General features: G+C 35.4%; 1 protein-coding gene across 1 annotated transcript in view; it reads right to left on the bottom strand.

The window, feature by feature from the left end:
• LOC149794684 (galactocerebrosidase-like) overlaps positions 1-15,336 on the bottom strand; it is an 86,237-nt gene that overhangs the window by 20,155 nt on the left and 50,746 nt on the right. The window contains exons 10-15 of the mRNA XM_089964292.1: positions 14,256-14,380; positions 12,222-12,361; positions 8,957-9,046; positions 7,062-7,151; positions 5,668-5,809; positions 5,055-5,235 (exon numbers count right to left, since the gene is read on the bottom strand). Of these exons, the coding sequence (XP_089820418.1) occupies positions 5,055-5,235; positions 5,668-5,809; positions 7,062-7,151; positions 8,957-9,046; positions 12,222-12,361; positions 14,256-14,380 (768 nt within the window). The remainder of the gene's footprint in view (positions 1-5,054; positions 5,236-5,667; positions 5,810-7,061; positions 7,152-8,956; positions 9,047-12,221; positions 12,362-14,255; positions 14,381-15,336) is intronic.

A 15,336-nucleotide genomic window follows, 5' to 3' on the forward strand; every position in this document is an offset into this window, starting at 1 on the left:
ATATGAAAGGAGGAATCTGGACTTAGTTTATTTTCTAACCAACATCTAGGCAGAATGAAGAACTTAGTCATTTACATCATCTGAATAAGACAGAATTAGGACTTGGCTTTTGTGTGTCTGCAAAGTTAAATGACTGAAAATATAGTGATATTTTGTGATTGTTGTTGTTGTTGTTGTTCTAGGGTTTAACGCCATTTTTCAGCACAGGATAGGCTATATATGGCAGCCAGTATAACTGGTGAAGAACCCTGGAAAACCCAGGGAAGAACCACCGACCCACAAGAAGCTACTGGCAGGCTTTCCCACATGCCCACGCTAGCCGAGCCTTGGACTCGAACCCACGCAGACAGAGGTGAGATGGCAGTGATCCGGAATGGTGAGCGCTTTAGACCACTCGGCCACTCGCGGCCCCCCCATTTTGTGATTGTAATATCAATGACATTTCAATAAAAATATCAATAAGATATAATAAAATTTATTGTTTCTCATACAATTTGAATGATTTTCAGAAGCATTTATATTTTCTGTTTCTGATAACTGTAATATTATTGTTTATTTTGGGCACAATTTATAACTTCTTTCCACATCTTTCCTTGTTACATTTCTTTTTCAAATTTTTGGTTGTTGTTGTTCTTGTTGCATTTTTGTTTAACTTCAATTGGATTTAACTGCCCTCAAAATCTTTCATCTTGTTTTCCGTTTTAATACAGAATTTCACTTTTCTCCTGACCTGAACCTTATTTTCCTTGATATGGACCCTTTTTTTGAATATCGTCTCCCAAAACTTTTTTTAAAATAATGCTCTATCCGGTCCCATTCCGCAGTGAGCTTTCTAATAAGTATTTGTTCCGTTTATTGTTTATCAGATGATCGTTGTTAAGAGCTTTCTAATTGGTCAAAATTTTGTACTTGCCCAATGAATCATTGCATAATGGAAACTGATGGGAATGAGCATTTCTGCTAAACATGGCAATTCAAATTTTCGAGCGGGATACAAGATTGAATAACCATTTGAAAAATGTGTGGCAATGAGAATAGTTTGAATGCAAAGTCAGTGGGAACGTAATTGGTCAATCTGCATGAAAACTGAATGCCAGGACTAACATTTTGCTTTTTGTGCCATAAAGAGCTTTACATTAGAGGCTAACATGCTAAATATGACAAGGAATTGACCCAGGATGATGTCTAAGTAATACAACTCCAAACTGATTAACTTCAGAATTTAAGGAGGGACAATTGAATTGGTGTGAATTGTTGCCAGATACCCATGTCTATCAAAGATAGTCATATCTTTGTGGAATTTTCTTGGCCGAAAAGTAGAATCATCTTTCAATATCGTGAGGCATTTTTGTGTATATTATCAAAATATTCTAGGTGTTTTGAATTCAGTGTAAAATAAGAGTAATTATATCATGATAAACGTTTGTCATGACTGCTTATGTAACAAGGACTAATTCAAGAGACCACAACAGCATCATAGTTTGTACAATCAAAAATCCAGTCTACAGTACAAGTGACATAAGGCAGGCTCCTAGCTTTTCTTCTTCTCATAATCAAATTGTCTCAAATGGATGCTTTTCTGTAATACTGCATTATTTTCACGGCTGAATTTTTCAAGGCAGATTAATAATTTTATATTTTATATATGTTTATGTGTTCACAGATGCCTATGAATATGTTCCAGGCTTGATACTTTGACTTTTAAAATCACTTATTTAGTGTCACGCCAGATTCTTCACATCATGTTGTATATAGAGTTACCTTCTCTAAATAAAGTCTTTATTATTATTATTATTATTATTATTATTATTATTATTAACTCCAATATCTCTTGCCTTGGATGTCATATAATTACAACATCTGTATATTTGTTTCATGCACACTTAAATATCACCTTGGTTAATAAAGTCCTGTTTAATTCATATCCATTATTTCATTGAAACCTTCTGAAATGTCTGAAAAACTACTGAAACTTCAGTAAAATACTATATATTGATCAAAATTTTTGTGAAATCTCAGGAAAGTTTATGTCAAATGTCAGTGAAATTTTAGTGAGATCTCACCACATTTTCAATGAATGTTTTGGTTGAAATATTTGTGAAATCTCACCAAACTTTAAAGTGAAATGAAAAAGACTTAAGTGATGCCATCATGGATTAGGTTTTGTATGCAACAAAGAAAATGAGGACAAGAAAAACCTAAATCTTATTTTATAATGTCTGTCAAAATAAAATTTATGATCCATTTTAAAAATTACTGTGAATATTTATCATTGATTCCCAATAATGTCTAAGAATCGTTAGGCAGTTTAATATAAATCTCAAGTATATTTTTTATGGTTTTGGCAGAAAGCGCTTAAAAAACCTGTCTGAAATCTGTCTTGACATTTTCATCATTGGATGGGGTTTATGCAGGTATTTCCATCTAATTAGGCAGAAGTAAAGATCCTGCCTAGTAAAAGACAGAGTAATTTGCATATTTCAAGCTATATTCCACTCTGAATCCACCCTGAATCTGCCAAAAAGTGATAATAAGGGGAATCTAGGCTAAATAAGCGGAATAAACAGATTCCTCCTGGTAATGGAGTAATTTGCATGTTTCGGGCCATATTCCACCCTGAATGCACCTAAAATTTATAATAAGTGGAATCTAGGCTTTAGATGAAATCTGCTTTAAAATTCCACCAAGAATCTGGTTAAAGTCAGGGCAAAAGTCTTCATACAGGTCACTGCCATTTTCTGGCTGCTGGAAGAATCCATTTTCAGTGAAGGGGTGGATGCAAGTCCTACACATAGAAGGTAAACAGTTGTCATCTGTATCCAATCTATGCAATGTCTAATTCTAATATTTTCCCCCAAAATTACAACAGAGGGGAAAATATATACCCTAAAAGGTCAACATTAAAGAAATTTATGAAATTATCTGGAGCTTATGGAATACTATGAACTACATCACTCCTGTTGTTTGAACAACAAATACTCACCCATGTAAATATTGATGCCACATTAGTGTTAAAACTCCACTAGGTCTGAAATGGGTAGGTGAAAATGCTAGCAACTGCTTGGTGGCAATCAAGTTTGAAATTATAAATCAATTAATGAAATGAGCAATTTTTTTAAATTTATTATATCATCCATGCTTTTCATTTTAAAAATTAGTAGGGGGTTACAAACTGCTGGAGGTGGGTAGGTGAAAACTATAAGTTTTATTGAATAATGGATGAGAAATAGTTTTGCAGAGAAATAACAAGCTCAGCCAATAAGATGCAAGATCGCCTAAATAAAACCTGCTGATCTCATTATAGAAACTGTCAGACAATACAACTATAAGAATCCCTTAAAGGGACTGAACCTCTACTGGCTGAGAACTTTCTGGAACCTTGGATAAGTCCATTTCTTGCTTTTAACTGCTGAAACCATAGTACTGTGATACTCCAACTTTGGTAACAAAACTATTTTGTTATGTTTAAGTTAACATGCTCACACAATACTTTTAAGTGCAGTACAATTTCCTTTGTCATCAACTTTGACCTTGAACCGGTTATGAAGAGATAAGATTACTGAACATGTCTCAAGACAACAACCACATGCTAAGCCTGGTTAAATCTATACAAGGTGTATTTTATAAACAAAACAAAGTTATTAAAGGTATTCTACAGATATACTGACAAATTAGATTAAATGATAAAAATCCATTAAACATTTTCGAGTGTTCATGCTTGAAGAAATTACAGCTAAAAACATAAATCAAGCATAGAATTTAACATAAACCTTGTTTTAGCCAAAAGGACTAGCATAGCAGTTTAAATAATTAATATTCTAGCCATTGGACTACTGAAATTATGAAAAATACTTGTCTGACATGAAGTTTACTACCCTCCGGACTACTGCTTATTTAGAGTCCTGTAGCTCAAGAACCTGGGTTCATCCTCCACTAGTTATGTTGGTCACCTTGTTGTTGTTGTTGTAGGGCTTAAAGCCATTTTTCAGCACAAGATAGGCTATACATGGCGGCCAGTATTAATGGTGGAGGAAGAACCCGGAAAATCCCCGGAAAGAACCACCAACCCACGAGAAGCTAATGGCAGGTTATCTCACATACCCACATTGGCCGACTCTGAGACTCGAACCCACGCAGACAGAGGTGAGATGGCAAAGATCTGTAACAGTGAGCACTTTAGACCATTCAGCCACTCGGGGCCCTGTTGGTCACCTTGTATAGCCTATCATGTACAGAAAAATGGCATTAAGCCTACAACAAAAACAACATTTAAGTCCATTTACCAAGTTTAATCCAAATCAGATCAGAAATATGTTCTCTATAGTGATAACAAGCTCAGCCAATCAGATGCATTTTCACCTCATTACTATGCATAGATCAAGCAAATTATCAAACTTGTCAGACAGCATGATGATGTAAGCCCATATTATAAGTCTGATAAAATCTGGATCAGAAATATGGTCTGCAGTGTGGTAACAAGCAATGGTTGATAGATGGCATTGCCTAGCATCCATCTTCCATCCATCATCTACAGTTTTCAAAGATTTTATTTTTTTTAAACAATTAACCAATACACAAAATTTCCCCTTTTACATCATAACAGAAAGTACTTTTACTATAATTGCCATTGATAACTTATGTCAATCTCTTTTAAAACAACAAAAATGTACACCTGAATGTTTAAGACATGAATTCAGATTCATGAACCAAATCACTTCTAATATACAGCTTAAGTATTTTTTATTGTGACAATAAACTTTTATTTTCCTTTTTTCATATTAATAAGAAACATGATGGCTATCATTTTTCTTTACATTTTCTATCAGACAATGAAACATATATATCTGACTAATTCCTTTCCATTTAAAATCAAATTGCACTTCACCAAATAAGAGAGTGAGACAGAAAGTTAGCGTTATGTAATCACATAAAGTAAATAAAAAATGACTTGCCTAAAAAGTAGTACAATGAATTTGTTTGTAAGAGGAGATACAAAACTGTTCAAGGAAACAAAACAGAGTGTAGAAAATGTGCAGAAAATGTCTGTAACATACCAAGACACATTTCCCAGGAGGTTAAGAGTCATGTTGAGTTTTTCTGCAGCACACCAGTATATAGGCATCTGCTGTACCATTTGTCTCATCACCTTCCCATGAGCCTTTGAGTCAGTCTGGATCACCTCATAGGCACCAGTCTGCTGAGCAAGGTTGTAAGGTTCAGCATGTTCAGAATAACCTGACAGAGAACCAGCCTATTTAAGAGTCTGTGACAGAGTCCCTAAAGGAGACACAACTTTGTTTGCCATATATAAAATTGTCTGTTTCAAGAATCACTCAAAACAAAAAGATGATTCAGCTATATTATAAAGTGTACCTCTTTAATATGATAACTGTTAATCAGTTTTAAGGAAAATCAATTTTACTCTAATTAGCATATTCATTTATCTAAACTCTAAAACATAATATTTCAACATAAAATCAGAAATTTAAAGATCACTGGCCTGCATTTTTAACAGAATTTTCTCAGTAGTGCCTGGCAGTTCTGAAATATGTATCATAGCCGAATACTTCCGCTACAGAAGTGACATGTTTCAGTGGCTGAATCCAAATATCAGTTATTACCTTTGCAGATTTTATAATTTTACAAAATGCTAGTGAACAATCTTACCCTCAAAATCTTCCCGATAAGGAAGAGGAAACTCCCTCTGGGGTGGTGGCTGTGGGTGGGTCCCCTTATTTCCAGTTGATAGAGTGGTCAGTGTGTATACCACATCTACATCTAGGTATAGACTGATAGTCCCGTTAACAACCTGGACAGGAAGGACCAGAAAATACCAATACAAATAGTGGTGAGATCAAGCTATAAGTCCACTGGATTTTTCTATAAGTAATATGGTATATCAAAATAGCATGACACTTTTAAGTAATAAATGACAAGTAGTACAAAGATATAACATCATTTATTTTCTTTTTCTATGATAAGCTTCTTCTATAATTCCTCTGACATAATGAAAAATATTTCTGTGCATGTTTTGTGCCATCTGCATATTTGTCTTCCACTCGGAACCAAAACACAATGTCCCAGCTACACAACATGCTTTTGTAGTGTTTTCCAATTATCTATGTGAAATTCTTTGAAAACCATTTCATACTGACAGAGTACCAGATGCCAGATGAAACTCTTTTCATCCAAATGTAATCTGCAATCTTTTATAAAATAAACAACAAGAGATCAAAATGGGACTGTGACTGCTCCAGTTGAGATCAGCTGGCAAAAACCAATTACAACGGTGGGATACTTTCTGTAGAAACTGCTTCCACTTATGTCAATTGCAGATGTTGTAAAAACAACTGTTTAAAGGTTTTATTATACAAGAAATTCTGCTATAACAGATTTCATTATAATACTAATTTTCTGGACATAACACACATGTGAGATGGCTCCCAAATTTGTTTAAAAGATGTATGATACTCTACCAACATCCGACTTTCATCCTTGGGAAGTAGGTATTGTGATAGCAGTAATGGCGATACAATGATGTGTCATAACAAAACCCACAAAGAATTTGTTGCAGAAATTGATTAGATGCATTGGCTCATGTAATAACTCAGCTGGTAAAGTACCTGTCTAGAGTTAAGATGGTATTGTAAGCCCCAATCTAGCAAGAAATTTTCCCCTGTGACATTACATAAACTGCCTCCACGATGAATGCTATGATCAAAAGTAACATCTAAATAATATATCTTCATCACAAATGTAATATTTTGCCAGGAATAAAATAAACTGAAAACTTTGTTTCACAGCTAAAGACTTAAAAAGCTGTGAATATTTAAATTGTATGCTTTACAATATGTAGCAATATACCATTTAACATAAATTAATGTAAGCACATATCAAATTCAAGAAAATAAAGATATTAAATAAAAATGCTGTTGTAGATTTATTCTTGTGTGCAGTGCAATATTTATACTAACATTTTCATGTCCTGATGTCAGGAACTTTACAGCATTCCTTAACTGGAAAATGGAAAATATTATCAGGTGGGCTTAAGACATAATTACCTTAACTGGGTCCTTTCTCTGAAATAACACTGGCTGCCTTCCATCAAACAACAGTTGACTGTACCAGACATACATTTCTGTCACCTTACTCTGCAAGAATGAAACAGTTACGCATTTAGAGGTGCAAACTACAACCTACTCAATAAGGAATAGGGTGGCTAAACAAATGTATAATTTAGTTCAAACTTTATGCCAGCAAAATGGGGGGCCAGAGTGGCCGAGTGTTCTAAAGCGCTATCCGTTACAGATCACTGCCATCTCACCTCTGTCTGCATGGGTTCGAGTCTCGGATTCAGCCAATGTGGGTATGTGAGAAAGCTTGCCAGTAGCTTCTCGTGGGTCGGTGGTTCTTTCTGGGATTTTCCCAGGTTCTTCCTCCACCATTAATACTGGCCGCCATGTATAGCCTATTGTGTGCTGAAAAATGGCGTTAAATCCTACAACAACAACAACAACAACATGTCTGCAAAATGTTAAACTGACTATTAGTTCCTGAAGAACATCATGTCTTACATCTGATGATCACAGACCACTTCAATTTCTGTACAGAGGCATCTGAATTTTGTAGCTTTATATTTAAGTTTATTTTAAGAGCAAATTCAAAAGCATGAAAGCTTTTCTTCTCTAAAACTATTCTTAAATGATTTACCAAAGTGTATAATCTTAGTATTTATCAAACAAAACATACATTAAGGAAAACATGTGGATACTTATACACCAGTTTTGATCTATACTTTCAGATACTGAATAATTTGATTTGTACATGAAATGAATGACACACATTTAACAAAATGGTAAACTGATTGTCCCAACTACAATGATCTCACTGCAACCCCAGTAACATAGGACTAAATAACATCTGCAACCTTGACCAAAAACCTCAACACCCTATTCCTCAGCTAAAAGTGACAAACCTGAGAACAACACACATATAGAAAACAAAGATATTTCCCTTTCATACAGCTGTTAACAATTAATATGGAAAGTTAAACAATTCACTCTGTAACCTTCACCTTTGATGCCTGGATTCCTCATCCCCATGAAAGTGCCATGTACACTGGTAAATCTTGTTGACACTTTATACAGTCATGGTGATCTTGACCTTTCACCTTGTATCTCCATATCAGTAGCAATAGTTATATCCCACTGTATCCATGGCAATAATAGACAGGACTGCCAAATACAAAAACCTGGATCACTGACTACAACCTAAAATGTTCCCTGTGACCTTGACATGTGACCTTATTGCCTTCAATCTCAATGAATATTCCTTCCCCCTGGTGCCCATCTCACCTCTGTCTGCGTGTGTTCGAGTCTCAGACTTGGCTAACGTGGGTATGTCAGAAAGCTTGCCAGTAGCTTCTTGTGGGTTGGTGGTTTTTCCCAGGGTTTTCCAGGGTTCTTCATCCACCAGCTATACTAAATGCCATGTATAGCCTATAGTGTGCTGCAAAATGGCATTAAACCCTACAACAACAACAACAACAATCCCCCTGCAGGCAATGTCTGATGATGATCCGCTTATGAAAATGGCAGTTACAAAACTATAACCAAAAGTTGATGATAAATTGACAAATGGATGATAAATTGACAAATGCATGATAAATTGACAAACGGATGGACATTTTGACTGATAGGCCTCACATTTTGTGACATTCATAATAGGTAAGACAAAATGTTGATAAAAATTACTTGAAAATTCAAGCCAAGACAACTAGAATTAGCCCAGCTTGTTAATGGAAACATACATGCAAGCATATATATTTTGAACAATCAAATACCTAACTCACAAGTGTTCAAATAAAATGGTTCAATAGAGACAAAAAAAACCCATTCCTATTCAAATAAAATATTAAAACTAGTTTCACACATAAACTTCAGTTACTTATACTTACTAGACCTCCTTTTAGCTGCAGGGTGACATTCTGTGGAGCTACTGTGTATGGAGGCAGGAAAGGTCGGATGCATTTGGAATGGTCATGACTCTAAAAACACAGGGGATACAAAGTGTATTGTTTATGTATGCACATGCCTTTCAACTGCCACTAGTCCCAGTTTTGTTCCTAACGTGCACCCTTTATCTTGTATAAAGACATGCACAAAAATCACCATGATTTTGTTCTAAATGGCAGAAATAACCAGGTTAATATTGCATAGGAATATGCTGAGGCAGTCAGTTTGATATTGCATAGGGATATGTTGAGGCAATCAGTTTGATATTGCATAGAGATATGTTGAGGCAGTCAGTCTGATATTGCATAGAGATATGTTGAGGCAATCAGTTTGATACTGCATAGGAATATGCTGAGGCAGTCAGTTTGATATTGTACAGAGATATGTTGAGGCAATCAGTCTGATATTGCCTAGGGATATGTTGAGGCAATCAGTTTGATACTGCATAGGGATATGCTGAGGCAGTCAGTCTGATATTGCATAGAGATATGTTGAGGCAATCAGTTTGATACTGCATAGGGATATGTTGAGGCAGTCAGTTTGATACTGCATTAGGGATATATTGAGGCAATCAGTTTCAGATTGCATAGGGATATGTTGAGGCAATCAGTTTGATATTGCATAGGGATATGTTGAGGCAATCAGTCAGATATTGCATAGAAATATGTTGAGGCAGTCAGTCTGATACTGCATAGAGATATGTTGAGGACGTCAGTCTGATACTGTATAGTGATATGTTGAGGCAGTCAGTCTGATATTGCATTGGGATATGCTGAGGCAGTCAGTCTGATATTGCATAGAGATCTGTTGAGTCAGTCATTTCGATACTGCATAGAGATATGTTGAGGCAGTCAGTTTTATACTGCATAGGGATATGTTGAGGCAGTCAGTCTGATACTGCATAGAGATATGTTGAGGACGTCAGTCTGATATTGTATAGTGATATGTTGAGGCAGTCAGTCTGATATTGCATTGGGATATGTTGAGGCAGTCAGGTTGATATTGTATAGTGATATGTTGAGGCAGTCAATTTGATATTGCATAGAGATATGTTGAGGACGTCAGTCTGATATTGTATAGTGATATGTTGAGGCAGTCAGTCTGATATTGCATTGGGATATGTTGAGGCAGTCAGGTTGATATTGTATAGTGATATGTTGAGGCAGTCAATTTGATATTGCATAGAGATATGTTGAGGATGTCAGTCTGATATTGTATAGTGATATGTTGAGGCAGTCAGTCTGATATTGCATTGGGATATGTTGAGGCAGTCAGGTTGATATTGTATAGTGATATGTTGAGGCAGTCAGTCTGATATTGCATTGGGATATGTTGAGGCAGTCAGGTTGATATTGTATAGTGATATGTTGAGGCAGTCAATTTGATATTGCATAGAGATATGTTGAGGCAATCAGTTTGATATTGCATAGAGATATGTTGAGGCAGTTAGGTTGATATTGCATAGTGATATGTTGAGGCAGTCAATTTGATATTGCATAGAGATATGTTGAGGATGTCAGTCTGATATTGTATAGTGATATGTTGAGGCAGTCAGTCTGATATTGCATTGGGATATGTTGAGGCAGTCAGGTTGATATTGTATAGTGATATGTTGAGGCAGTCAGTCTGATATTGCATTGGGATATGTTGAGGCAGTCAGGTTGATATTGTATAGTGATATGTTGAGGCAGTCAATTTGATATTGCATAGAGATATGTTGAGGCAGTTAGGTTGATATTGCATAGAGATATGTTGAGGCAGTCAGTCTGATATTGCATAGAGATATGTTGAAGCAGTCAGTCTGATATTGCATTGGGATATGTTGAGGCAGTCAGGTTGATATTGTATAGTGAAATGTTGAGGCAGTCAATTTGATATTGCATAGAGATATGTTGAGGCAGTTAGGTTGATATTGCATAGAGATATGTTGAGGCAGTCAGTCTGATATTGCATAGAGATATGTTGAAGCAGTCAGTCTGATATTGCATTGGGATATGTTGAGGCAGTCAGGTTGATATTGTATAGTGAAATGTTGAGGCAGTCAATTTGATATTGCATAGAGATATGTTGAGGCAGTTAGGTTGATATTGCATAGTGAAATGTTGAGGCAGTCAATTTGATATTGCATAGAGATATGTTGAGGCAGTCAGGTTGATATTGTATAGTGAAATGTTGAGGCAGTCAATTTGATATTGCATAGAGATATGTTGAGGCAGTTAGGTTGATATTGCATAGTGACATACTGATATAGCCTATCAAACTAGTTTTTTCAACAAAACAAGATTACAGCTATGTATTTATTACATACCTCATCTTTCACAATGTCCAAACAAATATACTGAAGAGTGATTCAGTATATCTAATCATCAGGATTTAGATACAACTAGGTATATAAAAAAAACTTGCATCATCCACGTCCCTTTATGGCAAATAACATTGTCTAATTGGGGAACTACATTTGCATACAAAACCAAAGCTGCAGTCAGAATAACACTGTTGTTATGCGAAAAATTTCTTCAATTTATACTGATGTTTTATAAAGGAATATGAAAACAAAGAATTCTTCAGTTGTGACATTGTACTAGAATTTAATTTGAATATTGGCTGTACATTTTATGTCTATATTTAAAGTCTACAATATGCAGCCATATACAGGTGTAAGCACAATTTGTGTTCAAAAATATCGCCATAATTTTATTATTCTTGCAAGTCAATAATCTTTAAAACACTCTGTCACCCTGAACTCTAGTCAGTACATAATCAATTACCGATACTTATTTTAATATCCTAAATATAAAAGTTGGCCTGTATGTAATCTAGGAATTTGAACTATGTGTGAATAAACATGTTACTCCAATTCCTCTATGTTTCTGTGAAATGTATACTATTCTTATTCAAATAAAACAAACATCAATTTACCTCTATAATACTGCCATGTTTATCATTAATTCAAACAGAAACACTGATCTGTGTTCACGAGGACAACTTGAGTGAAAATAGTTTAGTAATTTATTATTATGAAACAGAATTTTCAAATGGAAATCCCAGGTGTTCATATAACAATGAGGATAATAATATCAATAATGACACTAAGTCTATGCGACCAACAAATAACTCATCATGCTAAGGCTTTACATGAAGTGTGGTGCTATAAATGTGCACTGACCTTTAAGTTCAAAATGCAACAGTGACCATGACTTGCCTTACCATTGTTTCTATAACGACTGTGACATGTCCAGTGCTGGGGTCTGTAAAGGTCACATAGCTTCCTCCTTGCAGAAAATGACCAGCACCATGACCATGTTTCAGGTAATACCAGCCAATCTGGGTGAACTGAGTTGTGTGAGCTGCCATTAGAAAGTAAACACAACAATTAATGTTAACCAAAATCAAATAAATTAACAACTAATATTTTAGCAAAATTATCAGGTATCACAGAAAGTGACCGCACATTGTAAGTATGAATCCATTACATATATGATGTATCTTATTCATATACCAAAAATGTAACATAAGGATAATTTATACTGAAGGTTGTACAGTGTACATATGAAAAATATCATTTCAGTTTAAAGTAAACATGCAACCTCTTCAAACTTTATTAAGTTCTGCCAGTGAAATTAGAGATAGCAGAATTAACTCAGTCAACGAAATTAGAGATAGCAGAATTAACTCATTCAATGAAATTAGAGATAGCAGAATTAACTCATTCAATGAAATTAGAGATAGCAGAATTAACTCAATCAATGAAATTAGAGATAGCAGAATTAACTCAACCAATGAAATTAGAGATAGCAGAATTAACTCATTCAATGAAATTAGAGATAGCAGAATTAACTCATTCAATGAAATTAGAGATAGCAGAATTAACTCAGTCAACGAAATTAGAGATAGCAGAATTAACTCAACCAATGAAATTAGAGATAGCAGAATTAATTCAATCAATGAAATTAGAGATTGCAGAATTAACTGATTCAATGAAATCAGAGATTGCAGAATCAACTGGAAAGCTGTAACACATAAGCTTATTCCTATTATATTAAAATTATTTTCTGTGGATCTAGTTAACCACCACCACCACTACCACCAGGAACACATAAAAAATTGTCCAGACTAAAACGAGAATCCCCTTCTATCATCATATATTATAAAATATTAACCATGTCTATCTCAAGCATTAATGGGACGGTTGATAAGAAACATGCACACATTCGAAATTCTCACATCAACAGGGGGCACATTATCATTTCCATACTGTCTTTACCAAGTGTAGTTTCAACCACTGTCACACCTTCCTTATCCCTAAATCCTTTTTCATCAGAAGTTCTAACTAGAATATGAAAATATATTAGCCTTCTCTAATTCTAATTAATATTCAAGTCATAATACTGGAAGGAGTAAGTTGTCTCAAACTAATTTGCATATCTGTTTATTTGCTGGTTGACTTACTGGTTGGTTGGTTGGTGTCTGATGGCATATAAACACATTAAAGGCTATACGGTTTAAAGACAGTGACAGTAAAGTGCCTTGCCAAGAGTTAAACCACAGCAGTGAGAGTAAAGTACCTTGCCATGAGTTAAACCACAGCAGTGTGAGTAAAGTGTCTTGCCATGAGTTAAACAGCAGTGCGAGTAAAGTGCCTTGTCAAGAATTAAACCACAGCAAAGTGCCTTGCCAAGAGTTAAGCAACAGCAGTGCAATTAAAGAGCATTGCCAAAAGATAAACCACAGCAGTGTGAGTAAAGTGCCTTGACATGAGTTAAACCACAGCAGTAAAAGCAAAGTGCCTTGCCATGAGTCAAACAACAGCAGTGTGAGTAAAGTGCCTTGCCAAGAATTAAACCATAGCAGAGTAAAAGTGCCATGCCAAGAGTTAAGCAACAGCAGTGCAATTAAAGAGCATTGCCAAGAGTTCAACCACAGCAGTGTGAGTAATGTGCCTTGCCAAGAGTTAAACCACAGCAGTAAGAGTAAAATATCTTGTCAAAAGTTAAACCACAGCAATGAGAGTAAAGTTCCTTGCCAAGCGTTAAACCACAGCAGCCAACTTTGGCTGATCTGGGCAGGATTCAAACCTAAAACTTTCAGTAAACAAGTCCAGCATGCTAACCAGTAAGCCACCATGGCTCCAAGACTTCTTAAATGAACTCACAGGTTAAGTGGTATAACACTGTCACTTTGAACTCACAGATTAGGTGGTATAACACTATCACTTTCTCCACAAAGCCTGAATAACATTACCAGTCATCCAGATTGGGGTCTCCACCACATAGTTTCCACTCCAGGGGCTCTCAGCTGTCATCAGGCCATCCCGTGTGTAGGGAAGAGAGTCATAGTATGCAGCTATCAGGTTCCATGATATTGTCCTGCAATAATATAATTATACAAAACTAGAGGATACAAATTGCACAAGAATAGATTTTGTGCACATAGTGATCATAGTATGAGAGAGAAGCTGTAGTGAACGATCAAAAGATGCAAAGTGCTGGTAAATACAAGGTAAAATTAAACATGGAAAATATTTGGAAATTTGTTTCTTATCAGCACATATTTCAGTACATTTAAACTCAATTGTAATGTTAGGCATAAGGACATGTCTCAATAGTAATCTACTATATAATTCTTATTACAAGTTCATCAGATGTAAACTGAAACCCCTCGCTGACAAATTAGTATAGCAAAAGATTTAAAATATTAGAAAAGATCTAAACACTGTATGCCTGCTATGTGTATAATAGAAATCTATGCATAGGCACATATTGACTTGGACACACTGTATGCCTGCTATGTGAATAATAGAAATCTATGCATAGGCACATATTGACTTGGGCACACTGTATGCCTGCTAAGTGTATAATAGAAATCTATGCATAGGCACATATTGACTTGGGCACACTGTATGACTGCTATGTGTATAATAGAAATCTATGCATAGGCACATATTGACTTGGGCACACTGTATGACTGCTATGTGTATAATAGAAATCTATGCATAGGCACATATTGACATGGACACACTGTATGCCTGCTATGTGAATAATAGAAATCTATGCATAGGCACATATTGACTTGGGCACACTGTATGATGCTATGTGTATAATAGAAATCTATGCATAGGCACACATTGACTTGGGCACACTGTACGCCTGCTACATGAATAATAGAAATTTATGCAAAGGCACACATTGACTTGGACACACTGCATGCCTGCTATGTGTATAATAGAAATCTATGCATAGACACACATTGACTTGGGCATACTGTATGCCTGCTAAGTGTATAATAGAAATCTATGCATAGGCATCCATTGACTTGGGCATAC

The sequence above is a fragment of the Sinohyriopsis cumingii genome, chromosome 7 (genome assembly GCF_028554795.1).
Source record: "Sinohyriopsis cumingii isolate HCF-2022 chromosome 7, ASM2855479v2, whole genome shotgun sequence".
Classification (NCBI taxonomy): domain Eukaryota; kingdom Metazoa; phylum Mollusca; class Bivalvia; order Unionida; family Unionidae; genus Sinohyriopsis; species Sinohyriopsis cumingii.